The sequence below is a fragment of the Halichoeres trimaculatus genome, unplaced genomic scaffold (assembly GCF_033239565.1).
Source record: "Halichoeres trimaculatus isolate MK-OKI-2021-1 unplaced genomic scaffold, fHalTri1.1 fHalTri1_scaffold_11, whole genome shotgun sequence".
NCBI classification, from domain to species: domain Eukaryota; kingdom Metazoa; phylum Chordata; class Actinopteri; order Labriformes; family Labridae; genus Halichoeres; species Halichoeres trimaculatus.
The window spans coordinates 3,310,945-3,338,148 of record NW_027437189.1 but is presented as its reverse complement, the minus strand read 5'-3'; the positions used below and the strand labels follow the sequence as shown (position 1 = coordinate 3,338,148).

Here is a 27,204-nt window from a genome sequence, read left to right as displayed (position 1 = left end):
CGTCTTTCCTTCAGACTTCATCTGAAACACTTAAAGAATCAGGATCCCCTCCTGAAGTCTGCATCAACCCAAGGATCATGGTCCACAAACCCCCGTTTCCACCAAGCGGTTTAGTTCGGTTCGTCTTGGTACGGTACACATTTTGTGACGTTTCCTTTAACCAAAATTGGGACAGGTCTTCAAATTACCAACCCGTACAGTCCCACTTTTTGGTACCCTACCCCAGAAGTTGGAACTAGAATCATGCAGTCCTTTGATTGGTTGAAAGAATCACCACTTCCTGTGCGACAGTGGCTGCTGTATTTCTCATGGTGGCACTTCTCTGAAACAAAGCTTGATTGTTCTTTGTAACAAAGAGCCACATGCCAATCGCAAAAAAGACGAATTGCTGCATGTCTTCCATCGTTGCTCTTTGTTTACTGTATCATGTTTTTCTTCTTCCTTTCATTTATAAGTGCGGTACATTGTGCCATGCTGCTATGCTATGCTGTTACCAAGCGGCAACCTCCGGTCTAAGAATTTGAGACAATGCTGAAGTGCTAAAATCTGCTGTTTCTCGAGTGTACGAGTAGCAGAAGTCACAAACACACCAAGCCAAAAAAAGCTGTTTTCAAAGCAGAAATTAACCTATTTACAGCCTGGTTCAAAAATCTTCTCCTGTCTGAGTCGCTATTTTTACTACCGGCACACACCGTACGGGGGTGCACTTTTTTCTACCTCGGCCGTTTGGAGGATATCAAGATCGCGAGCTCCCCCAATAAGAGGCACAGCTGAGGGTCACGTGACGACCGGCGCCCTATGGCTGTAGGCGAAGCCTTTGCCACTACCAATTTGGCCGCTATAGCCGATCTGCTTCATTTTCCGTTTCAGAAACAGACGGGTGACGACGGCGAGGCTACGTCCATGTTTTATACAGTCTATAGCTGTTACGTAGCTGACATGGCTATCAGCATTCGGCTTACAAGCCGCTTACAAAGAAGGGCACGGTTGGCCGTGGAAATGCAAACATAACCAGGCTTCACTGATCCGATCTGTACAGGACCACTTGGTGGGAACAAGGCTATAGATTCACCTGTGACAGTTTACTTGTGTTGTTTAAGGCTTTGTTTTTGTCGCTTGCACAATCACCACAAGGGGGTGCTTTGGGTAAACAAGCAGCTGAAAGCTACAAAAGGGGGAGCAGGTGAAGCAAGTGATCATGGGAACAGGAAGAGCACATGATTTTCAGCGCAAAAATCCTAGACACCACACTTGGCACCATTGCGCAGATCACCTTTCAAGTAAGTTATGTACCTTTTATTGTTTTGGATCCTTTTAGAAGCGCATCAATTGCCCCGTTTCCACCAAGCACTTCAGTTCAGTCAGGTCTTTGGACCCAGTGGTATTCATGGATGTAAACAATGGGCCACATGGGATTTTTATACCAGGAACTAAAAGTTCCCAGACTCAACGGTTGTAAGGTACAATACGCATTTCATCACATTTCCAGGCTTGCGTACTTGTATGACTTGCACATACACAGCCTACCAAGAAGAGGCACAGTTGGAAACACAAACATTGTCAGGCTTTCCCCCATCTGACCCGTACCAAACTGTGCTGATCCTAACCGGACCGCTTGGTGGAATCAGGGCTCCAAACACCTCAGTCCCGTGCCCCTGGAACTAGTCAGATCAGGATTCTCACTACAGACTGCACACACTCTTTGGGCTATGTGGTGTTTTATGGCCTCATCAGTCTTCACAAGTTTATGTCCCACAATGCTTTGCAGCAGGATGACATCACACAGGAAGCTCTGTGACTGTAACATGTTTCCTATATTTCTGTATATAATTGAATATAACCTGAATCTATATATTCTGTACGTGTGTGACGGCCCCGACATGTTCCCCGTGGCCTATCGTCGCTGTCACATCCGGCGTGGCCCCCTGCCCCTCCTCGGCTGTGATTGGCCGAGGGTTTATTGATGTAAAGGGGCGGGGCCTGCTCTTATTTTTCTGAGACAGAGCTCTTCTTGTTGTTCCACGTGTCGTTTACTGGAGACGTTCGAAAAGAGAAGCTATTTTTTATGGACATAACTTTAGTTTCCGTTTGTGTAAATGTTTAAAGACGAATCCTCTGCTTTTCTACAAACACACACACACACTCACACACACACAAACACACACATGATGAGGATAAGAATAAAATATTTTGTTCTGTATGGACTGTCTAATCTCTGACTCAACGGAATTCTAGATTTCTGACATCACAGGCGGAATTCTACAGCAACACCTGATTGGTCGATACTACTCAGACTCAAAAGAAGCAATGATGTCACAGGTAATTCTCCAGTGCTGTCGTGTGATTGGCCGGTTTGAAATGAGTTCTCCTTGACTAACAGTGGAGTTCAGGGGTTAAAGGTCTCAATCAGCCCCAGGGTTCACTGTAGCTTTAATGATGCTGATTCTGTGTGTGAGTGAGAGTGTGTGGGTGTGTGTGTGTGTAAGCAGCTCATTAAAGAAGCACAGAGGAGCAGACTCAGCAGGACGTCCAGCCCCACACGTCATGAAGAAGATGATGAAAGGATGAAGATGAAAGGAGGGAGGAGGAAGAGACAGAGGAGAGGCTCTCTGAGGCAGAAAACACGACTCTGAGATGTTTTCACCCAGGTTTCATCCACGGAAGAGGTGTGTGTGTGAGTGTGTGTGTGAAGAAACTGTTTTTTTTTTAATATCGGGTCTCAGCTGAAAAAAACACAAAACAGGGTGGAATGATCCTTTATTTATAATCATTAACATAAACCTGATGAGACGGTCACCGTCATGTTTACAAATCTGCTGAGTCATCAGTGATTTAATACCTGCTCAATAACAAGTTGTAGAGGGCTGTCCCCGTCACACACACATACACACACACACACACACACACACTCTCTCAGTGATCAATAAGCTCTCCCCTGAGCTGTAAACATCCACAGAGCAGCTCTGAGTCACAGCTACAGGAGCAGGATTCATATTTCATGTGTTTACTGTAACGTGTGGCTGAGTCCAGGTGAGGAGTGTTTCCCAGGTTAAACACACCTGAGCTCTGATTGGACGTCACCGTAAGCAGAAAGGTTCAGTGTCAGCTGCTGAGTAGATCAGAGAGAAATCTCACATCCTGTTATATCCCACAATGCAACTTTTTCGCCTCCCTCAACCACACACAAACACCCACACACACACACACACACACACACACACAGAAAAACACACACTGGTGGTATTATTGTTTACTTCAGTGTTAATCCACACTAAGCTGGATTTCAGAGGCAGAAGGATTGTTTTCACTCAGAGCACGAAACACAGCAGTGACAGACTCTAGTGGACACTCAGGGAACTGCAGTTTATTTTAACATGGAGCTCTATGGGGACTGACTCACTGCTGGAGACAGACCCTAGTGGACACTCAAGGAACTATTTGCAATTTACAATTTCACTTAACAGACACTTTTGTCCAAAGCAGCGTACAACATTAAGCATTTCAGGGGTATGGAACCTTGCTCAAGGGCAGCTTGAAATGCTATTAGCCTAATTCCCAATCTTTGTCAATGCTGGGACTTGAACCAACAACCAGAGAGTTACAAACCCAAGTCCTTATGGGAGTGGACACAGCCTAATTTATTTTAACTTGGAGCTCTATGTGGACTGACTCACTGCTGGGGGCAGACCCTAGTGGAAACTCAAGGATCTATAGCTTATTGTAACATGTTTGGAACATCTTTGCTAGCCTTTAGCTGGTGCTTTAGCTTCTAGCTCGTGTTTTAGCCTTAAGCTCATGTTTAAGCCTTAGGCTCTTGCTTTGAGCCCATGTTTGAGCCAGGAGCTTATGTTTCAGCCTTTAGCTAGTGTTTTAGCTTCTAGCTCATGTTTTAGCTTTAAGCTTGTTTTTTAGCATTTAGCTAGTATTTTAGCCTTTAGCTCTTGCTTAAGCCTTTAGCTCATGTTGTAGCGCACAGCTCTTGTTTTAGCCCAAAGCATGTTTAAGCGTTTAGCTTGTGTTTCAGCTTTTAGCTTTTGCTTGTGTTTTAGTATCTAACTCATTTTTCAACCTTAAGCTTATGTTTTAGCTTTTATCTGGTGTTTTAGCATTTAGCTAATGTTTTATTTTCTAGCTTGTGTTTAAGCCTTTGGCTCATGTTTTAGCCTTAAGCTCATGTTTGAGCCAGAAACTTGTTTTTTTTTTTTTTATCTTTAAGCTCAAGTTTATGTGCTAAGCTATTGTTTTAGCCTTTAGCTCATGTTGTAGCTTCTAGCTCGTGTTTCAGCTTCTAGCTTTTACCCTGCGTTTTAGCTTCTGGCTCGTTTTTTAGCCTCTAGCTCATGTTATAGCCTTTAGCTCTTGCTTTAAATTGTAGCCCATTATTTAGCCATGAGCTTATGTTTTAGCCTTTAGCTAGTGTTTTAGTTTCTAGCTCGTGTTTTAGCTTCAAACATGGAGCTCAATGGGGACTGACTCACTGCTCGGGGCAGACTCCAGTGGACACACAGGGAACTGCACATTTTACCACCTCAGCACTGCTTATATTTTGTGACACTTCAGGTTTTTGTCTTTAAGAGACCAAAATGAGCAGCTTTAACAACTGTTATAAAAACTGAAACAGACAGAAATCAGGTTACACACTGAGAGAAGATGAATAGATAAGTATGTGTGATAGTGTGAGACTGAAGCCACACACACACACACACACTCTCAGAGGCTGAGAGAACAGCCTGACACACATTTAAAGATAAAACAGTTTGGCAGGAGGAGCTGAAGTGCATTGTGGGAGAATTTAGGTTGAGCAGACAGGGAGAGAAATTTTGATATGAAGATGAAATCTCTGAAGTTTGTCTCCTCTGGAACAAACAGAGGAAATGTTTCCGTGGAGTCTTCTGCACATGCTCAGTAGAGACGAGCTGTGAAACCATGAGTCTGACATATTCCTGGGCTGGTCAGATATTAAAGATATATAATACTCTCTGCCTTTTTCCCTCATAATAACAAAACTTAATGATTGAAGTTACTGTATTCTAATGAAGTCATGATCTCATCCTCCAAAGTCTGAGCTGGTTTCTTTCCAGAGCGATTTCAAACTCCATCCCGATCTTTAGTCATGACCCATGATTCAATCTGTGCGGTGAATTCTCCTCAGAGTGAGAGTCTGATGAAGAGAGCAGCTTTGAGCAGATCCAGACATGAAACCTGACGATGCGCTGACTTTGTTTACAGCTCACAGAGATGATGACATCCTTCTCCTCCTCTATCTGTCCATCGCTCTTCGCTCTGTGGTCATCCCCATCTTCATCGCTCCAACAAGAACGCTGACTCAGCCTGAAGATTTCCTGGATGGCTGTGACATCACTGATGATGTCATCACCTCTCTCTGGTGTTTGTTTTCCTTCCTCTGGTAGTGACCCAGTCGTCCTGTCAGCAGGTTGACTTCATCAAACTGTGTTTGTTTTCATTTTGATAACTCATGCCTATCAGACAGAATCTGAGATCATTAAAATATTTTCTTCAGATTGATCAATAAACAGATATGAAACACAGAAATCTCTAACTTCTGTAAAAGATACTTATCAACAGTTGGTAGAGCTACGCTCTGAAACCTGACAACAAGCTAACTTTGTCAGTTTGTAGCGTAGTTTAGCAGCTGCTATATTTCTCTCTCCTCACAGCCCGGTGCTCTGAGACGTGTCTGTAACGTGTAACGTTAGTGAATCCTGGTTCTGTCCTACCAGAGCTCATCTACCAACTCCAACCTCACCAAGCAGAGCTAACGTAACCTGGCTCTTCATTTTATTGATAGACTCTCAAGTTTGAACAGACCACTGCAGAATAACTGCTGACTGTGGGTTGGAGCCAACATTAGCACAAACAGTTTAGCCTGGGTTTTAGCCTTTAGCTTATGCTTTAGCCTTAAGCCTGTGTTTTTGGCACTTAGCTCATGTCTAAGTGCTTAGTTCATGTTTTGCCTTCAACTCATGTTTTAGCGTATAGCTTCTTTAAGCTTTTAGCTGGTGTTTTGAATTCTTATTCATGTTTGAGCTTTAAGCTTTTGTTATAGCTTCTAGCTTATGTTTTAGCCTTTAGCTCATGTTAGAGCAAGGAGCTTGTGTTTTAGCCTTTAGCTCATGTTTTAGTGCTAAGCTCTTGTTTAAGCCATAGCTGGTTTTATCTTTTTGCTTGTTTTTCAGCTTCTAGCTAATGTCTCAGCCTTAAGCATGTGTTTTAGCTTTTAGCTTGTGTTTTAGCCTTAATCTCATGTTTTAGCCTTAAACCCGTGTTAGAGCACCTAGCTCATGTTTTAGCCTTTGGCTCATGTTTAAACTTCTAGATTATGATTTAGCATTTAGCTTGTGTTTTAGCTTTCAGCAGGTGTTTCAGCTTCTAGCTTGTGTTAAAGCATTTAGCTTATGTTTTAGCCTGTAGCTAGTGTTTCAGCTTCTAGCTTGTGTTTAAGCATTTGCTCGTGTTTTAGCGCTTAGCTCATGTTTTAGCCTATAGCTTGTTTTAGCTTTCAGCTTGTGTCTCTACTTCTAGCTCGTGTTTTAGCCCCTAGCTCATGTTTTAGAGTGTGGCTCTCTCTCTGGCCTTTGGCTCATGTTTTAGCCTATAGCTTGTTTTAGCTTTCAGCATGTGTTCTAACTTCTCACTTATATTTCAGCTTCTAGCTCGTGTTCCAGCTTTTAGCTTGTTTTTTTTAGCCTTTTGATTATGTTTTAGCCTTTAGTCTGTGTGTTAGCCTTAAGCTCATGCTCTATCTGTCTCCTATTTATCGTTTTTCTGCTCTTTTGTCTTTTTTTTCTGTCTGACAGTTAGATTCCAGTGTCCACCATCACTACAAAATTAATCACAGAAATCGTTTTTAGCAGAGAAAAACACAGATCTCTCTTCTCTCTCCTAAACTTCATCAGCTAAGAAGTAGCATTTAGACATAACCTAATCTCATTTCAAAATGTGGTTTATAATCTGACATATATCTAGAAATGAGTCTTTTGTAAGATCACTAAGAAAATCCTCTCTGTCCCTTTAAAAGCTTCAGATCTGTTCTGTATCTTACTCATTAACATCATGTATAATTACCACAGTAGTATGCTGTGTTGAGCACCTGTCAGGTGTGACTCTGTGACTCTGTCAAAGTTTGAACTCTTCCTCCTTCAGCTCCATCAGAGAGAGACGGGGAGGGAGTCATTAGGAGAATCTAGAGCATTACGTCATGTTCACCTCCCTCCTCCTCCCCCTCTCCTTCATCACCGCTGCAGCATCCGCGCTCTGATTGGCCCGTCATCTGGTGGCCTACAAACCTCATTGGCTGCCTCCGCGTCAGCTGCTGCGGACCTGATAGAGGACAAGAGAGGAGAGAGGGAGGGATGCTTCGGATAAAAGCGGCTTCAGGACTCGGTCCGACCTCATCCGGATCAACAAAAACCTGAACAAACCGGAGAACCTGAAGGACTCAGCTGGTCTGAACCGAACCGGACTGTCCCGGTGTGAGGTCCCGGAGCAGGAGGAGCTGCAGGCGGAGGAGAAGGTGAGGCGCTGGGCGTCTGAGCTCCGGAGGGGTCGGTGTTAGAGAGGGGAGGTCTGGAGGAGGTCTGAGGTGTTAGCATGAAGGTAACATCCTCTCATCTTCATCACCACTCCGTCCTGACCTGCTGGGTGTGTGTGTGTGGGTGTGTGAGGCAGAGTGTGTGTTTGTGCAGCTGTAACTGTGTGTGTGTCTATGTGTGTGTGTGTGTTATTATGGGATGTTCCGGGACAAAGCAGCTCAAAGTTTAGTATGAATAATGGATCAGCAGAAGGAAAGCCTCTCTTCATTATCTCGGGGTTATTTCAGGACTTTTTTTGTAAACTGACTCAAAGTTTGGTCATGGTGACTTCCTGTTAGCTTCACTTTGAGATTATTTGAATTATGGGATGTTTGTTTGTCCCAAAGAGAAGCGTTACCAGGCTGTGAGTGTGACCTGGAGCATGTTTTTAACATGAAAATATGCTAAACTTTGACATAAATGCTGTTTTTAACCTCTTATGTTACATATTGATATCCTGTATTAAGTTATGTTGGTGCTCTGTTTGGTGAACCAGGGGCTAAAGCTGTTAGCTAGCAGCTCAAAGTCAGATAAACATGGTTTGGTTCCCTGTTCAGACCCAGTTCCTGCTCTTTAGTCATGTTTTTGTTTCTACAGTTTGATTTTTTAAAGTAGTTTCCGCTCTCATGTTGTCAACCTCAGCTCTAAGCGCAAAGCTAGCAGCTAGCTTAGCTCAGTGTAGCTTATGAGCTTTAGCGCTGTGTTGTGATTGGTTGTGATGAATCTTTCAGTCAAAACCTCAGAGTAAATGCTAAAGCCCATTCCAGCTCCTTTAGATAAAGATGCAGCATTTAACATTAGCAAAACTTTATGTGTACATTAAGCTAGCTTACTAACCATAAAACCACTGTTTCCACCTGACGTATGAATGAAATTAAAACATAACGTAAGAACAAAAGTACGGAAGCCCATTACTGCCTCACTAGAAATAAAAAAAAAAAAATCTCAACAGTGTCACGTTGTAACATGAGAAGTTTCACGTGCTAATGGGATACAGAATTTTCAGATTTTTATTTTTATTTTTGGTTTGTTAGTTATCGAACACCGTGGATGAAATAATGTTGCGTTCACTAAGATCGACAACCTGGAGGAGCTATAGAAGGCTGTACCAGTACAACGCTGCCAAAAACTAGTCTCATTATAACTGTCAGGTTTTTTTAAATTTGTAGCTAAGTACGTTGGCCTGTAGGTCTTAGCCGATTTGCAAAAGCAGCCACTGGAAGTGCAGCCACTACGTAAGTTAAGTGGACAGTTATCCTAGCAGACACAGAAAAGTTGTGAAAGAAACGTTTGTTGTTTTTTTTTACTCTCAGCTATGATGAATATAGCTTTAATGCTAACACTAATGATTCATAAAGCTAAATATAAGATGACATTTTCTGGTAAATAAAAAAATATAAGTACTATTACAAAGAATATTCCAGTGTGAGACCTCTATGAAACTTTATTGATCATAGATGAAGTCAAAAAAGAAAATCCTTTACTTACTTAAGCAACTTTTCTGTGTCTGTTTGAATAACTAGCCTCTTTTCACTTCGTTGTGTTTTCGTTCGTAGCTTTTGCAAATGGTCCGACACCCACCGGCCACCGTATAGAAGTAAAATATGTAACTATGTAAAATATGAATGGACAACAGACCATAGTAACAGATACTTCTTGAAGGTTAACTCCGTCTTCATTAACTGTCCCCAGAGTAACTGCTAACACACAAAGGTTCCTACGTGGATATGTCTTGTTTCTCAATTCATTCAACCTCTGTTAACCAGGAAAAAACACAATTCAGCATCTTAAGGTAAAAAATAAGTATCACATCAAGAAAAATTATCAGGTTATAATGTGATAATTTTTTTCCCTGGCGTGGCAGTAATACACTCGATATGCTTTTCTTCTGATTCAAATCTGTCACATTTTTTTTCCAATTTTATTAAAATTGCGATTCTTCAGTATTTTCAATTTTTTGCAATTTTTAGTTCTCGTTTTGAATGTTGATGATGATGTCCTCATTCTTTATCATATTACCCCAAAAATGCACATTACAGGTCTTAAGATTTGTTTAGGGCAGGAGTTCCCAAACTTTACTAAGCCAAGGCCCCCCAAACAGCATTTGCTTCTGGCCGAGGACCCCCACTGGAAACCAACAGTCTATGTACTTTTTAACTTCTATTCACTTTTCAATAATTATTACATTTGTTAAGATAAGAAATAATAAACAAACGCCAGCAAAAGCCAGACTCACATAAGAAGGTTGTTGCAAAGGGAGATTGGTGTTTCAGGGCTCTGTCAACCAAAGTGGGATACTCCTTTCTTACATGTAGCCAGTAATTAGACAGAGGAAGAGCCTTAAAGTTTAGTTCATTTTCAAAACCACCTAAAGACAATACTGGGACTTAACATGTTCCATGTTCAGGACAAATTGTTATAGAAAAAAACACCAGTTTCTATTTTTTCAGTTTCTTCCAATTTTCTGAGGCCCTCACTTTGAAAACCACTGGTTTAGGGGATCTGACATCTCTATATATACTTCCCTATACACTTCTGTATGAAAGTATACATAAGGATTAAATAATGATACAGATGTGTAGATAAAGATAATAACTCAATAAACTTAACTTGATAAAAAGGACGTCCAGCTAGCTGCTATAATAATACAACATGGTACACAGAATAAAACTGAGATTGGAAAGACTAGAAGCAGTTTGTCGCTTGATTCTAGCCTGAAACTCCTCCTCACTCACCTCTCCTGTTGAGAAGCTACAGTGGCCTTGAAGGACAAAAAGCTCCAGCGATACAGGATCAAGAGACTAACAAGAAGCTTGCTCGACAAAGAATAAGTAAGATCTACCGTGTTCAATTCTTGCTTTTATTTTACATTGCCACATGAATTCAAAAGCTGTGTGGTGCCATCAAAAAAAAAAAGAAAAATGTGAAAAAGCCAACTTTAAGTGTGGTTGGCAAAAAGTTGGACCTCTTCCTCTCACCCTCCTTCCACCAATGTCATTCAAACCTCTACGGTTGGAGTTTCCATTCATCCTCAGATTTAACCGGTAACAGTTCCGTTCTGTCCCTGATGACATCAGAGTTCTAGAACTCCTGCTGTTGCTCTGCAAACAGACTGTTTTGCATGCATGCTCCTGATTGGTCGATTCTCCTCAAGCTACAAACCGTAACCTGACACCTCTGATTTAGTCTGAGACTAACTTTAAGGGGTTAAAAGTCAGTTTAGGAAGCAGAGAGGAAGTTTTTATCCAGCAGAGACTCCGAGCTGATGGTGTTTCAGTCAAACTTGTGTGTTTGAAGCAGCTCGTCGTGACAAAGAGAGGAGAATCTTCGGTTGGTGCAGAGTTGAGGAGGTCAGGAAGGAGTGATTACATAAAGGAGGATGCTCGTTACCGTGGAAACCCTCTGAATGTGAAACAAGTGGAGTGAAGTGAAGAAAACTCTGCGACCCAGTTTCATCCCCGAGTTTCTGAAGAATCATTACGCAACAACAACTCAACTCATCCAACTCTGCTCTTCATCTCTGACAGAACACTGCTCCTCCAGGGAGGAACCAGGAGGAGGAGAGGAGGAGAGAGGAAACAAGTTTCCAGCACACATCTCTGGTTTCAGTTTGGGTCCATATCACAGAATAATCAAACTTTAATCTCCGCTGTGATTTCAAACCAGCATGATTAACATCTCAAACTACAACCTGAACGACATAAAACCATTTCATCTGCAAACATCTGGCTGTCACCCAGCAGACCAACATCTGTTAAACACCACTGTACCTGGATGAAACAGGGACCTGGACTCTGTGACATCACCATGTGTTTCTGATCCAGAGTTTAAAAGAGGGGGAAAAGAGGCGGGGGTTCAGCCTCCTCACTAACGGCTACCTTTATCACTCAGGAGCCACAAAATCTACTTTATCTTCACAATAAAGACGACAAGTGCGTAAAATTCCTTACAAAGTTAAAACCTAGTAAATGACTATCTGAACAATAATTTATAAATTTGCACAAGTGATCTCTTAGTTTTTAAATTAATTATTTTTTTGCAAATATTAGAAAAAATTATGTTTAAATTATATGCAAAAACTTTCAGCATAAATTTCAGCATTTAATTTTGGAAAATTGCAGAGAAAAAAATATTTGCAAAAAAATTGAATTGAAAAAGTTGTAAAAATAAAATAAGGAATTAAAAAGATAGACCAAAGATTTTTAGAAATTAAAATTTTTTTTTGAAATGTCAAACATTTGCAAAAATAAAAAAAATGTTCAATGTAAAAAATATGCAAAAAAATGCAAGATGTATGAAAACTCTGAAATGTAAAAAAGAATGCAAAAATATCAAACAATTTTGTAATGTCAAGAGGTTGCAAGAGTTTTTGAAACTGAAAAAAGTGCAGAATTTCAAAAATTCTCTAAATTTTAAATTTTCCTTTTTTATTTGAAATATGCAAAACTATAACACAATTTTAAAATTTCAAAAAGTTGCAAAAATGGAAAAAAATTGAAACTTCAAAAATCCACAAAAATTGCAAAATGTATAAAAATTCTGAAATGTAAAAAATATGCAAAAATATCAAACAATTTTGAAATGTAAAGAGGTTGCCAAAAATTTTGAAACTGAAAAAAATAGCGGTTTCAAAATTCTCTACATTTCAAAATTTGCTTTTTTTATTCGAAACATGCAAACTTTAAACACAATTATGAAATTTCAAAAAGTTGCAAAAATTGAAAAAAATTGAAACTTCAAAAATCCACAAAAATTGCAAAATGTATAAAAATTCTGAAGCTTCAAAAATATGCAAAAATATCAAACAATTTGGAAATGTCAAGAAGTTGCAAACATTTTTGAAACTTACATTTTTGCAGAATTTTAAAAATTGTCTTAATTTTATATTTTGCTTTTTTGATTTGAAACATGCAAAACTTAAAAACATTTTTGTAGATGTAGTTATCTTCCCAGGGCTGTAAAACTTGAGGTTAGCCACAGGTGCATGGAAAGTTGGTGGGCTGTTGATGTTGTAGGAGGTGAAGTAGAGCGGTGGCAGGCTTTATTGACAGATGGGATGAAGATTTAGTTCAACTAAATGTTAATGCAGGATTTTATTTAGTGTCAGTGTCTTTAATCATCAATACCCTCTGGAAGAAAAATTACAACTCTTTATTTTAATAATATTTTTAAAGCTACAAGAAGCCACTGCAGAGGAGTCAAAGAGCCGCACGAGTCATAGTAACTTCTCCCCCTGATCAGTTTGTGCTGACAGAGAAATAATCACTTCAGACTGAAATCCTGTTTTGAACCAGGCTGTGAACATGTTTGTTTCTGCTGTAAAAATCAGCCATTTTGAATGGGTGTGTATGTGGTTTCTGCTGTTTCTGCACACAGCCTCTAGTGGACACTTATGGAACTGCAGTCTGTAACACTTCAGCATCAGCTTCACGTTCTGAGACCAGAGTTTGGAAAGAGTCGTCTCCAAGAGGCTCCTCCATCAGACAGGCTAACAGGAAGTTAGTCTTCAGAGTAAACAAACTCTCCTTGTTCGATGAGTTTGTTCTTAATGTGGAGACAAACCTGACTTCCTGTTTATGTGAGAGTTCATAAGCAGTGTTTGTTCTGTGTGTGTGTGTGTGTGTGTGTGTGTGTGTGTGTGTGTGTCACAGTTAATTAAGCAGCGTCCCTCCCTCTCCTCCAATCACAGCCTCTGCAGCAGGACACTTAACGAGGCGCTCACAGCTCGTTAAATAATTAATACCAGCTCATCAATATTCCATCTGCTCAGCAGCAGAGGGAGGGGGGAGGAGAGGGGAGGAATGGGGGAGGAATGGGGGAGGACGGGGGAGGAGATGCTTAGATGTCGGGCTCGCAGACGAACCTCCTTCAGTCTGTCGTTCAGCAGCAGGAGGAGGTTCAGACGATTGAACGATCTGTCAGACACAAAGCTGCTCCCCGCGCTGCCTTCAGGGACGGCTGGGAAAGCAGAGCTCTGCTGAAATAACCAGGAGATGAAACCCTGAACTCCTCCTGCCTCTTCTCCCTCCTGACTCTGTTTCCTGTCAGCGTTGGAGGAGATGAAGCCGTTCAGAGGGTTTCTGCGGCGTGAACGTAAACAGCGCTGACCTCAGGAGGAGGCTGCCAGCTGCATGACCCCAGGGCATGATGGGAAAAGGATGAAAGCAGGTGAACTTCACGTACACGTCTGGAAGAGTCAGAAAGTCTCTGTTGAAAGAATCTGAAGTTTGGGAGAAGTTTGGAGGGAGAAACAAACAGCCTCCATCTCCTCCCCTGTCTGTCAAGAATCAGTTACAATGGCTGCTTGTTAGCTTAGCATACTTAGCATAAAGCTGTTAGCATTGTTATTGAGCATAACTTTACATTTGGTGCTGTTTTTAAACCTTTGCTGCCCTGATGGGTCAGATTTTGACCTTTGAGCTGTGAAGAAAAAGAAATGACACGTTAGATGTTTGCTGACTTTTAGACCCTGTGTGACTCAGTTTCCCATCATGCCTTGGGTGAGGCTTGAAGACATCATGTACATGCTGTTCTATGTCTCAAAAGTGAAGCCAAAATGTCTCATAATCATTGCAAACATCTTGCACATAAGCCCCGCCTCTTCCTCTGACACACCCACCTCTAATTCGTCTCTGAAGCTCAGGTGTGTCCCTCAGGTGTCACAGGGTCTCACAGGGCTACGGAAGCCTCATTGGTCCACAGTGCTGTCAATCATGACATCACATGTAACTTTAAAGTTCAAAACAACTTCTAGTAAGTTTGAAACCATCTCCACCAATCAGGCTTCAGTCTCCGCCCCCCTGTGTGTGTGTCACTTCCTGGCTGGTTGCCATGGCTCCAGTGGCAAGGTGTCCCCGTTTCCTGCTCCACGCTGTGTGTGTGTGTGTGTGTGTGTGTGTGTGTGTGTGTGTGTGTGTGTGTGTGTGTTTGTGTGTGTGTGAGAGATGTAAACGAGGGATCTGTTGTCGGCTGCAGAGTGAGGTGGAGAGACTTTGATGCGATTATATTCGTCCCCGGGCTCCGTTCTCATGCAACACACACAAACACACACACACACACACACACACACACACACACACACACACACACACACACACACACACACACACACACACACACACACACACACACACACACACACACACACAGAGTCTCAGCGTTGTTAGAGCGTGTTAACATTTGCTGCAACATGAATTTGACACAGTTACTGCTAATGCGCAGTGTGTAGCTTCACTCTGTGTGTGTGTGTGTGTGTGTGTGTGTGTGTGTGTGTGTGTGTGTGTGTGTGTGTGTGTGTGTGTGTGTGTGTGTGTGTGTGTGTGTGTGTGTACAGCTGTTAGACTCCTGCTGAGTAATATCTGGAGGTCTCATTTACAGGGTTATTGTTGGAGGAAGCGTCTCCATGTTTTTAATTAAACACCTCAGGAGATGAGCTAACAGCTAGGCTAACACCTGCTTCAGGTAGCAGCAGCTCGTTAAAGCTCGTTAAGGCTCGTTATAAATCTGAAAATCAGACATTTATTCTGGACCTGTAAGCTGACTGTGGCTCAGATTAAAGGGGACATATCATGCTGATGCCTGATTTAATACTTGCATATAATAAAATAAATTTGAAAACAAGACCTTTCACCCCCTGAATTTTCAAAAAATGAGATATTGTATTTTTTCTGATATCCTAGAACGAGATTCGATGCCTCTGAAAATAGGTCATTGCCAGTTGGCCGCGAGATTTCGACCGTCGTGACGACACGAGGATCCTTTCTTTTTATTGGAGTAACCTGATAAAGCAGCTCCTCCTCTGTGATGTCAGTTAGTCACACAACCACCACCGAGGGATACACCCACTACGAGCCGAGTATCCCCCCTCAGATGCTGGATGCAGGGACTCTGCTCTGCTGAGCAGCTTGGCTTTACATGGTGAATTAGCAGTTAAAACACTGTAGTTTTAGCAGACTTCGTAATACTTGTGAGACTGTGATATTTGCATGCTTGTTCTGACATGCACTGTGAACCTGGACCACAATAATGCTGCGGTAATAACATAGTGAGGAACTGACGGTAGAGGCGATCTTTAGACGACACTTTCAGCATGATGGATAAAACAGACAGAGAAAAGTGAAGGAGCAGGATGGAGCCCTGTTATAGAAATAGGTTATTGGTGAAGTCTGCCTATATTTCCACGTATAAACTATACATGTTACAGTACCGGTTTGACTCACCACACTGAAGCGTCCTGAGATGATCTGTGTTCAGGTGGATTTTCATCCTCCTGAGCTGCAGAACCGTCCGGGTCTGACTCAGGGTCCAATAGAAAAGGACGTATCCTACACTCTGCCATTTTATTAGTGCTATCAATGCCTTACGGGGAAGTTTTGGCAAACAGCAAACTCGCTCGGTCTGCCCCATCCAATATGGCGATTTTGTAAATACTGCCATGCTGCAAAAACCGCCCCCTGGCTCTACCCCCTCCGCCCCTCTGATAGAACTGACCAATCAGAGCACAAAGGGCTGTGACGTTGCGAGGTTACTGGAGGTCATTCTCCAAACGGAGCATTGTATTAAATGAACAATTAACCTGCATTGATGACATCACTTCCTGTTTCCTCCAGCTGTTCATGTGACCCTTTGGAGGACTTTAACCACCACTTCCTCTGTGCCCCGCCCCCAGTGCACCATGGGATCTGCAGTTTGTTTAAGTCTCCTCCTCTTCCTGGTGACATCATCAGTGTGTGCTGGAGTGGGCGGAGCCAGTGACGGTAAGGATCAGATTACAGAATGATTTTAAAGGTTATTTCAGGTTGATATGATCAGCTGTAAGAGTGTTTCTGTGTGTCCTGTAGGTGGCGCTGTGCTGTGTCCTCTGCAGTGTGTGTGTGAGACCAGGCCCTGGTACACCCCTCAGTCCGTGTACCACCAGGCCCGGACCGTGGACTGTAACGAGCTCCACCTGCAGAGGGTCCCAGCGAACGTCTCGTCAGACACTCAGGTCAGTGTGGGGGGCTAACTTTGGGGGGGGGGGGGGGGGGGGGGGGGGGGGGTTATTATGGGATGTGTCAGGGCGCCGTGAACCTGATCCCACCTGTCGTTCTGTGTTTCAGGTGCTGCTCCTGCAGAGTAACAACATCTCCTCCATCACCTCCGAGCTCCAGAGTCTGACCAACCTGACAGAGCTGGATCTGTCCCAGAACCACTTCACACAGGTACCACACCTCTTCCTCATGGTCCAGGTCCTCTTCCTCCTCCTCCAGGTGCTGAATAACGCTCTGTCTCTGTCTCTGACCAGGTGAGCTCCATGGGTCTGTCCTCGCTGGGCCGGCTGGTGACTCTGTACCTGGAGGAGAACCACATCGAGGAGCTGGAGGACTTCAGTCTGAGGAACCTGTCCAGTCTAGAGGAGCTCTACATCAACCACAACCAGATCTCCTCCATCGGACCCAAAGCCTTCGCCGGGCTCACCAACCTGCTCAGGTCACAAACACTTCCTGTTCCTCCTTTTCCCTCCAAAACCCTCAGACCTCTACAGGGTCTCATGAAGACTCCTTACAGAGCAGGTCCTGAATGAGTCTTGGTGCCCTCTTCCTGCTCTTCCAGGCTCCACCTGAACTCAAACCGGCTCGTGGCCATCGACAGCCGCTGGTTCGAGTCCCTGCCGTCCCTGGAGATCCTGATGATCGGGGAGAACCCCATCCTGGGTCTGGAGGAGAAGAACTTCCTGCCCCTGTCCCGCCTGCACAGCCTGGTCCTGGCTGGGATGGGTCTAGCCTCGGTCCCCTCTGCTGCCTTCTTGGGTCTTGACTACCTGGAGAGTTTGAGCTTCTATGACAACCGGCTCAGGTGGGTCAGCGGGTGAGAGGTTGCTGGTTTGATTCCCCTCCAGCTGTGTCTCTAACATTCCCACTGAAAACCTGTTTCTCTAACAGGTCGGTTCCTCGAGACGCTCTGAGCGTGCTCCCTAACCTCAAGTTCCTGGATCTGAACAGGAACCCGATCAGCCGAGTCCAGCAGGGAGACTTCCAGAACCTGCAGCACCTGGAGGAGCTCAGGTGAGAGGGAAACACAGAGACGTCAGATTTCCACAAAGTCCTTCTTTAAAGACAGAGGCTCAGATCCTGGAGCGGGAGATTCATGAGCCTGAATTATTGAGCTGATGGGAGGAAAGTCTCACCAGAGGAGGCCTCCTGAAGATCTGAGATCGTCTGCAGTGAGGATATTTACGCCAAACCTTAAACCACACCAGAACCACACTGTCTGACTGTGAGAGAGAGTTAACCCAAACCTGAAGTCATGACTTCTCTGAAAGAACAATCTTTAAAGAGGGGGTACTGTGCCTTGCCAAATTTGGGGTGGTCCGTCAAAAAATAAAACCACATCTTCACGAGACTCGCTGAAATAATGAGGTCATCGCGAAAATGGTTTCGGGCCTCAAACACTAAGAACTGCCATAGTTCTCCTTATAACTGTGCGTTCACACCAAAAGAGGAAAAAGCGGCTAAATATTTTATTAAACACCTGCGCAGCCTGTGCGTATTCCCCGTTCCAAAATAAATCACAACCAAAATAAAACAATAATCTCAACGTTCATAAACCCCAAATCAGGAAAAAGTTCCCAACTAATGAAAAAATACAAGCTGTCCTTCTTCACACTATTTTAAACGCTCCTTTAATCCTGTTTTTTCCGTCCTCTTTAGTCCGTAACACAAAACAACGTTGATCCACAAGAAACGAAAGATAAATCCTCAAGGAAGAAAAAAGGTCGCCCAAAACAGACAAGAGAAAACCAGGTTACCGGCGTCCGTTCAGATCCTGGCGCACAGTCTGGTACGAAGCCATCCACGGAAGGATCCAGAAGGATCCAGTGGAGACTGTTTGGTAATAAAGTAACCTGCACCCCCCAGCGTCTGAAGCCCTGGTGTCATCTCATTCAGATGAAGCAAGAAATGCTAGCATGCTAGGCTAGGCTACATCTTTGCCACAGACTACACTTCACTTCACTATTTTCTGCTATTACTGCACATTTTTTTTAACTCACCAGAACAATCTACCACCTCAATGACACAAAATTTTTTTGTTGTTGGTGGTAGCTAAAAAGGCGGACATTAAAAAGAACAGGATGAGCCGGAACACAGTTTATGAGCTTTTCTGTTTCCAAGACGGAACGAGGAACCAAAGTTACATGCGTTGTTCCTTTGGCCCACTCGGTCGAAGGACATCTCTACTCTGATTGGTTGCCATCGCTTGGCGCTGAACTGCGTCGTAGCTAATTACCATAAAGTTGACCGAGGCTCAACTTCTCATCTGTTGACGCTTTTGACACTTTAGCCGCTTTAATAAATGAACTTCTGGTGTGCTTGCCTCTTTTGCCTCTTTTGCCTCTTTTGGCGTGAACGCACAGTAAGGGCTGACCAATCAGAGTGAAGGGGGTTTGTGGAGCAGGGAGCCTTAAAGAGACAGCAGCTAAAACAAAATGTTTCAGACTGAGGCTGAAATAAGAGTTTTCTAAAACACCAGGGAGAGAAAAACAGAGATTTTTATCAGCAGTGAACCATGAAAAGAAACTACGGGGGCACCAGAGGGACAAAATAAAGACTAAACAAAGAAAAACACCCCCTCTTTAATGTTAGTGTGATTGTTTGTTTTAGCGATGTGAAGTTTGGTAATGTGGATGAATGAAGCAGCCCCCCCTGCTGGATTGACTTTCAGGTGTGTTTTAGTGACAAGTGTGTGTGTGTGTGTGTGTGTTTTAGTCTGAACAACATGGATGAACTTCTGATGGTGGAGCGAGCAGCTTTCCAGAATCTTCCAGAAATCGCCAAACTGGAAATCTGCAGCAACCCCAGACTGTCCTACGTCGACCCACAGGCCTTCAGGTGACTCTACACACCTGACACCTGTCTGTCTCTTACCTGTCCGTCTCTAACCTGTCTGTCTGTCTGTGAATGATGTTGACTTTAAATTTTTCTCTTCTTTATTTCCTTCCCTCTCTTTTACTCTCTCCTTGTTTCCTCTTCTTGTTTTGTTCACTTTTTTTCCTTGCTTCCTTTGTATCTTCCTTCTATTCCTCATTACCTTCTGTCCTTGGTTTCTTCTTGTCCCTTGTTTCCTTTCCTTGCTTCCTTAATCCTCTCCTTGTTGTCTCCTCAGCGACCTGTCCTCCCTGCGGACGCTCCTCCTGCACAGTAACCAGCTGAGCCTCCTCTCCGGTGACCTCCTCTCCTCGCTTCCTTCCCTTGAGGAGCTGTCTGTGCACTCGAACCCTCTCAGGTGTGACTGTCTGTCTTCCTGGGGGCCTCACCTGGGGAACCAGTCTCACCTGAAGCTGCTGGAGTCTTCCATCAGCCTCTGCTCCTCCCCGCCTCACCTGATCGGCCGGGAGCTGCAGGAGGTGGTCGCGCTCGGGTGGGGAGGGGGCGGAGCCAACAGCTGCCTGCCTCACATCAGTCCTCACACCTTCCCGCCTGCCATGAACGTCAGCGCCGGGCAGCCAATCACGCTGGAGTGCTGGGCCGACGCTGACCCCGCCCCTCAGTTCTACTGGGTGACGCCCACTGGAGACAAGGTGGGCGGAGTCAGAGTGAGCAGAGAGTGTGTACGTCACATAAAGGTCAGGAGGAAGTTAACGCTTTCATGTCTCTTTCCTACCTGGCCAGGTGAGCTCGGAGGCTGTGGCTGCACCAATCATATCAGAGGAGGGGCGTGGCCTGAGCGTTAAGAAGAAGAAGAAGCATCGCATGTCAGAGCCTGGAGCGCTGGTCATCGAGCACGCCGAGGCGTCAGACACAGGTCGGTCTGAGCTGCTGGGTCAGGGGGGGCGTTCCATTCTGTTTACCTGACACCTCTTCATCTTCACTAATCACTCACGACCTGAGAGCCAGATGAGGGTGTACGAGTCTTGTCAGACAGGTAGAGAGAAGTGATCTGAAGTGATGTGGTGAGGTTGCAGTAAAATGAAATGGGACGCACCCCGATCCGAATTCTAGAGATTGAAGTTTAAAAACTGTTAAGTGTCAGGATCAGCTGGTTGCTTTAATATTTGTTGAGCTTCTCCTTCACTGTCAGAGGGTTTGGCGCCCCCTGGTGGTGGGATGATGACAGGCATTGACACACGTCACTTCAATTAACTGAAAATGATTATTTAAGAAAAATCTGTCATTTAATGTCAAAATCTGAAATCATTCTAACATCCTCCCTCTGTCTCTTTGTCTCAGGTGTGTATACCTGCGTGGCGTGGAACATGGAGGGCGCTGACACGAAGAGTGTCTCAGTTTTCGTGGACTCTCAGGGGTCTGGGATCTCGTGGTCTGGCGGGGCGAGCTGGTGGGGCGCTGATCCCGGCAGAGAGCAGGCGTGGACGGGGAACTCGTCGGCTGCTTCCCTCGTGCTGATGGCCAAGGTGAGACCACCACCTGTCTCACCTGTCTCACCTGTCTCACCTGTCTCACCTGTTAGAGTCTGTACCTGAAGTTAGACACAGATCCATCATCAGCGTCAGTTTGTAGTCGGACATGTTTGTAGCTCACTCAGAGAGATGATGGCGTTTGTGCGCAGGGTTGCCACAGTTACCTTGAAAAAGTAATCCAATTGCTGATTACTCTTTAAAAAGTAACTTAGTTACTTTACTGATTACTTGATTTTAAAGAAACTAAGTTATTTACAAGTTACTTTATGCGTTACATTCATCAGCTGCTGACAACACCTGGCAAAATTTTGCGATTGTGATTAAAATGAATAATAAAATGATGTTTTTTTAAAGGAACATGCAGAGATTGTTTGTAGTTGTGAAACATGTACTTTACAATTCAAAACAAAAATATTATTTTTGTACATTTTAAATTTCAAAATCCATCTAGAGGAAGCTTTTACAGGACTATTTTTGCTGCACTACAGAACTGTTCAGTTTCTTTTTAGATTTAAGTCATTTTTTGTAACACTTTGTTTCAGTCTAGATTGGTTTTTATCAGTTTCATTTTTTTGTCAAAGCTGTCGTCTGTTAATCCTCTAATGCAATAAGCAAAAATAAATGTTATTAGACAGTCTGCTCTAGGGCTGCAGCTAACAAATATCTTAGTATTCTACTGAAAATCCACCGATTAATCGGTTAAAACACATTTTTGTTTAGTTAAAGGATAAGTTCGGTTCATACAGCATTTGCATTGTTTATAGCATGAAGTAGAACAAAATACTCACCCAGAAGGTTTTCCTGATCCAAGCAGTGCTTCGGGAGATATTTAGATCCAAAATCGTGCAGCGGACGTCCGTAAAATGGGATCCATCGGGGCATAGACAGCGCCGCTCCTAAAACTGCATTAATCGTCCAAACACTCGTGTTTTTCACCAAAATTCCATCATGGTCCGCTCTGGGTTAGTCCTCTGCTGCAGTCTGTGTCACTCCAGACAGCGCTGTGTGGCTGTACTGACCTCTGAACTGACGAAGACTTTGGTTACGTTTGTCCCTCAAAGAAAGGAGTCAGCTCTCCAGAGAGTACTGCCCACGCCTGGAGGGGCAAATGTAAACAAAGTCTTCGTCAGTTCAGAGGTCAGTACAGCCACACAGCGCTGTCTGGAGTGACACAGAAAAAAAATGAAAAGAAAAGTAACACACAGTGATTTGGATAAGTAACTTTAATCTGATTACTGGTTTGGAAAAAGTAACGTGTGTGTGTGCAGGTGGTGCACGCTCAGTCCGTGGTCTTGGAGTGGAAGCTGTTTCCCAGTCGAGGTTCTTCCTCTGTGGGTCAGAACCATCAGGAAGCAGGACTCCCTCTGCCGCGCTGGACCAGCGCCACTGTGCACATCGACAACCCTCAGATCAGCTACACCGCCAAGGTAGGAGGAAGGGAGAGCGCCACCTGAGTGTGTTCACTGAAAAATCACACACACTGTTTATATCGCCTCGTTTTCTCCCCCGTCTCCCCCGTCTCCCCCTCAGGTCCCGGTGGACGTCCAGGAGTATAACCTGACTCACCTCCTCCCGTCCACCGAGTACCACGTCTGCCTCACCGTCTCCTCATCTCCTTCCCCCCTCTCCTCTCCCTCCTCCTCTCCCAGCTCCTCCCTCACCTCCACCCCTCCCTCCTCCTCCTCGCCTTCCTCCCCCGTCCACACCTCCTGTCTGAACATCACCACGAAGGAGGCGGGCTTCCTGGTGGAGATGGTGGCGTCCCGGCGCAGCAGCGTGGCGCTGGCGGCGGTCATGGGCTCCATGTTCGCTCTGTCCATCATGGCGCTCCTGGTGGTGTACATGGGGCGCCGCGTGCAGCAGCACAAGTCCTGCGGCCACTCGCTGAAGAAGTACATGCAGCACGCCACCTCCATCCCCCTGAACGAGCTGTACCCGCCGCTCATCACGCTGTGGGAGAGCGAAGCCGAGAAGGACAAGGACGACAAGGAGGAGGAGGAGCGGGCGGCGGCGGGGAGGCAGGAGGAGGAGGCCGGGGGGAGTCAGATCGACACCACAAAGACCTACATGTGGTAGCTGCAGGAGGGGGGAGGGGACACCTGAGGGGGGAGGAGCCAAGAGACACCAGCAAACACACTGAGGTCATGTGACTCCAGAGGAGCCTGACAGACGCAGAGGAGGGTTTGAAGATGTCAACACACACACACACACACACACACACACACACACACACACACACACACACACAGAAAGAGGAGGGATAAGCGACATGTGATGTCAGTTAAAGGAGCAGTCTGCTGTTTTTCATCTCTTCATTATAAAACCTAAGACCCTCATTTTGTTAAATGTGTCACAAACTGCAGTTCCCTGAGTGTCCACTAGAGGCTGTGTGCAGAAACAGCAGAAACCACATACACACCCATTCAAAAAGACCATTTTTACAGCCTGGTTGTAAATGTGATGTTAGTCTGAAGAGACCAATTTACTGTTTTGAAAGTAACGGCTGGGCGTGCATTTTGGCAACACAGCTGCGGGGTACAATGGTTTGTCAAGCAACGTGAGGATGGACAGGTCTGAGATCTGGGTTATGGTTAAGGAGCCAGAAAACTACGTCCAGACAGAGAACTGCACCAAATTTATCAGAATAATAATTGTTTGTTTTAAAAGATTACTAATGGGGCTAGTTAATAGTTTGATAATATACCAAAGTTTGACTTTCAGTATAAAATCTGGCGGTTAGAATTATTTCTTTATGGTCAAACCTGGTTAACTGAGGTTGGATAAAGAAGAAATTTTGCAGCACAGCCTCAGACGTTGCTGGTGTTTTAGGGGCTGTTTACAGGACAAAGGTTTCAGGTTGAAACGCAAAAGTATTGTTGCGTTTCAGCCTCTTGTTGACACGGAAACAGCGTTTTCGTCGTCTTGAATTTTTCTGAAACGTTACCGACACCGTTGTTAACAGTAAGCTGGAGTATTGAGTGGAAACGCTAACGTCACACTCCGCCTCACAAAAATGAGCATCTGTTGCTCCACTTCTGCTCGTAGCATTCACCAATACACCAGATGATTGGCCCAACTTTACTTCAGTGGAGATCTACCAAAAGCTGCTTCTGGACATGACAGTTATAGTGGCACCTACAGGCCTGACACGCTAACTACAGCGTTCTCAGTCCCTCAGCGTTTCCGCATTTTTGTGTTTTAGGGTGAAACGTTGTGTAAACAGGGCTTTAGTGTAAAGTGTGACCGTGTTCACTGGTGACTGTTAGCGAACAATAACTGACACGTTTGGCTAAGTCACCAGTTAGCACGGTCACTCTTTGCTACATAACACCTGTAGCTCTGTAACATTCAAAACTGGATAGACGCTGATTCCATGGTGTAGTATTGTTTCTGATACTGACCACAGAACAACAACAGACATTTTTATGCTGTTTACAGTTAAAATTTAGCGAAAATAAGAACGCTAATTCATCTAAATGACGAATGAATGGAGCTGAACGCTGCTTCCATTGCCAAAATGTGCGCAAACCTCCATGATAACGTCAACTGTAAATTTATGTATAGATCATTTCAGCACAAACTAAATGGAGCAGGATGAGGAGGATTCCACCCAAAACTCTGAGGTCATCAATGACAGAATTCCGTCTATGACCTCAGAGTTCTAGAACTCCTGCTGTTGCTCTGCAAACAGACTGTTTTTGCATGCATGCTCCTGATTGGTCGATTCTCCTCGAGCTAAAAAGTGAAGTCAGAAAAGTACATGCTCAATGAAAAATAAAATGTGAATTTTCGTAACAGATGTGGGGGACTAAAAGTGCCAAAAAGAGATATATATAAATAATCAAATAAATATATAAATAATTAAATGTGTTAAATTTTTGATATTGAAAAAAATAATTAAATAAATCTTTCATTATTTAAAACGTCAATTTGTCTCATTTAAAACCTAATTTGATTAGTTAATTTTTTTGTTATATTTTATTTTGGCACTATGAGTCTTCCATAGACGGCATGGTGATGGGATGATGAGGCTTTAAAGTGAACAAATTGAAGGATGAAAAACAGCAGCATGTCCCCTAACAGCGTCACTGATGGCGATCGGTGATACACGCTCCAACTGGCACGATTCCTCCTCCGACAGCAGCGGGTGAAACTCCTCGACAGTGTTCTCAGTGAGTCAGATGTTTCCTCCTCAGCAGACTTCCTCCCTGTCTCCTCCTCTTCCCGTCCCCTGTCCTCCCCGTCGTCTCCTCTCTGTGGAGCACACTGACAGTAGCTTACTGTTAAATCAGATTATTGTAATTTAGTTCATGTGATGAACACGAACGCAGCACTAACACTGAGCACAGGCAGCGCCTCCAAAAAAACTTCACTTTAAACCTTTTAGAGCTGCACTTAAGGGTCCCGTATTCAAACCTGCCGTCCTCACACACACACACACACACGTCAGAGAGATTTACCCTGACACATGCTGAGTTTCACAGCGCCACGTCCTCTTCTTCCTGTTTCCAGCTCAACTGTAGCTCCAGACCTCCAACAGCATCACACCGTACGCAGACGACACCTTACTTTACAGAGTTTCTCTATATATCTATATTTTTGCATGTTTTTATGCACTGAAGAACAACACGTGTCCTTTTGTGAGCATGACAAGAGACATGAACACATGAACAAAGATTATATGCTTTAAATATATTCTGTTTTTATACTTTGTGTGTGAGAGACAGCAGCCGGTCAACAGTTCGTCATTGTCATCCTTCGAGAGACGGGTCAGAAATTTGAGCAGGGTGGAGAGAGAAAAACTATGTTTTCAGATCTGAGACTTAAGTTTGAAGTGAGACGAACAAAAATCTTACCACAGTTTAAATCAGTTTCAAAAAGTCAAAACTGAGACAAAAACATGAATAAATAAAATATTAGAGACAAACCTCAGTGTAATCCAATCTGCAGTTTGTGGAAGAAAAATGTCACTTTGTGTTTCAGACGACCAGGGGTGTGTCCAGGTGGTCCAGCAGGGGGCGCTAACTCGTGTAGAAACATGTCTAAATCACTTTCATTCACTGTCTCTGTCCTTGTGATGATATCTGTTTAAAACATGGACATCATCTTGTCGGACAGGTGTCAGGCTTCTCCATGTAGATTTTAATTTATCAAAAAAAAAAAAAGAGAAAATAAAAATCTCCTAAGATGATTCATTAGGACTCAAGAAAAGCTTTGATTCTTTTTACAAAGTAGGGATTTAAAAAAAAAAATAAAACTGCAGCTTTCACATATAGGAGAGAAAAAGTACTGCTTTGTCCACAGGGGGCGCCAAACATGAACCAGAAGTTGTTCACCGAAGCTTTACACGGCATTAACAACCCAAAAATCTTTCATTTTCATTAAAAAACTGTGATAACATGACATGACAGCACACTGAAAATGCTGCAGTACGCATGCCAGACCAGTAGTTGGCAGTATAACTTTGTGCATTAAGATATTTTTTGACTACGGTGAACACAAAACCAAAAAGCAGTTCGTTTTGTGAGGAGGAGAATTGTAGCAGTTAATCCTCTACTCACGCATAGCTTTTTGGCGGGAAACGTAACACAGCGAATGTAGCTGTGATGTCATCGTTTTCAGATGATGTTGTTAATTTACACGGTGAAGAAACAGGGTGTTTTTTTCTGTCACTTCTAATGAAGTCTCCATTTGAATAAACAGAAACAGAAATAAACTTTTTTAAAGAGACAGGAGAGTCGGCCAATCAGATTTTAGCTTGACCCCTGGACACGCCCCCTACTGACATTTTGCTTACGTTCAGTCTGAGTACGGGACCTTTAATCCTGCAGAGTCGTCTCTGTACTCACCTGCTGACCTCATCAGCATGAACGCCTCACTTCCTGTCACCAACACCTGTTCACCTGTCAGCAGCAGGACGTCTTCAGGTGAAACTCCGCCGCTGTTTGAAACTTTATTGACACCCTGAGCACGGACGCTGACAGCAGCCGGGCTGAGGTCTCAGTTCTCTGTCCTCTCTCCTCCTCTGTGCGTGTTGATGGCGTTGCTCTGGGAGCTGGAGGCCGCGGTGCTGCATGCCTTTGCACTCATGTTTAGGACTGTTTGTATAAAACCACGTCTGTGGGACGAACCTGCCACCTGATGGAGGAACCACCCAGAGACGAGACAGAGAAAGTCTTTACCTCGATCATCAGACTGAGAAAAATCTTATGAAAA

At 43.9% G+C, this 27,204-nt stretch overlaps 1 protein-coding gene across 1 annotated transcript; it reads left to right on the top strand.

Annotated features, from left to right (window-relative positions):
• Positions 1-7,344: 7,344 nt before the first annotated feature.
• Positions 7,345-26,147, top strand: LOC141799471 (leucine-rich repeat neuronal protein 1). The gene is made up of 13 exons (XM_074681715.1): positions 7,345-7,534; positions 16,202-16,348; positions 16,433-16,578; positions 16,691-16,792; positions 16,876-17,060; positions 17,184-17,426; positions 17,513-17,635; positions 19,337-19,459; positions 19,734-20,148; positions 20,240-20,372; positions 20,798-20,982; positions 22,257-22,415; positions 22,519-26,147. Exons 2-13 carry the CDS (start codon positions 16,267-16,269, stop codon positions 23,062-23,064), a joined length of 2,442 nt encoding a protein of 813 aa, XP_074537816.1. The 5' UTR covers positions 7,345-7,534; positions 16,202-16,266; the 3' UTR covers positions 23,065-26,147.
• The last annotated feature ends 1,057 nt before the right edge of the window (positions 26,148-27,204 follow it).

What these genes read in the sequence shown, in the direction of transcription:
- LOC141799471 (XM_074681715.1), top strand. Translation starts at nt 16,267, where the DNA reads ATGGGATCTGCAGTTTGTTTAAGTCTCCTCCTCTTCCTGGTGACATCA. An exon ending in AGTGGGCGGAGCCAGTGACG is followed by an intron (nt 16,349 to 16,432) that starts GTAAGGATCAGA and finishes TGTGTCCTGTAG; the next exon opens with GTGGCGCTGTGCTGTGTCCT. An exon ending in ACGTCTCGTCAGACACTCAG is followed by an intron (nt 16,579 to 16,690) that starts GTCAGTGTGGGG and finishes TCTGTGTTTCAG; the next exon opens with GTGCTGCTCCTGCAGAGTAA.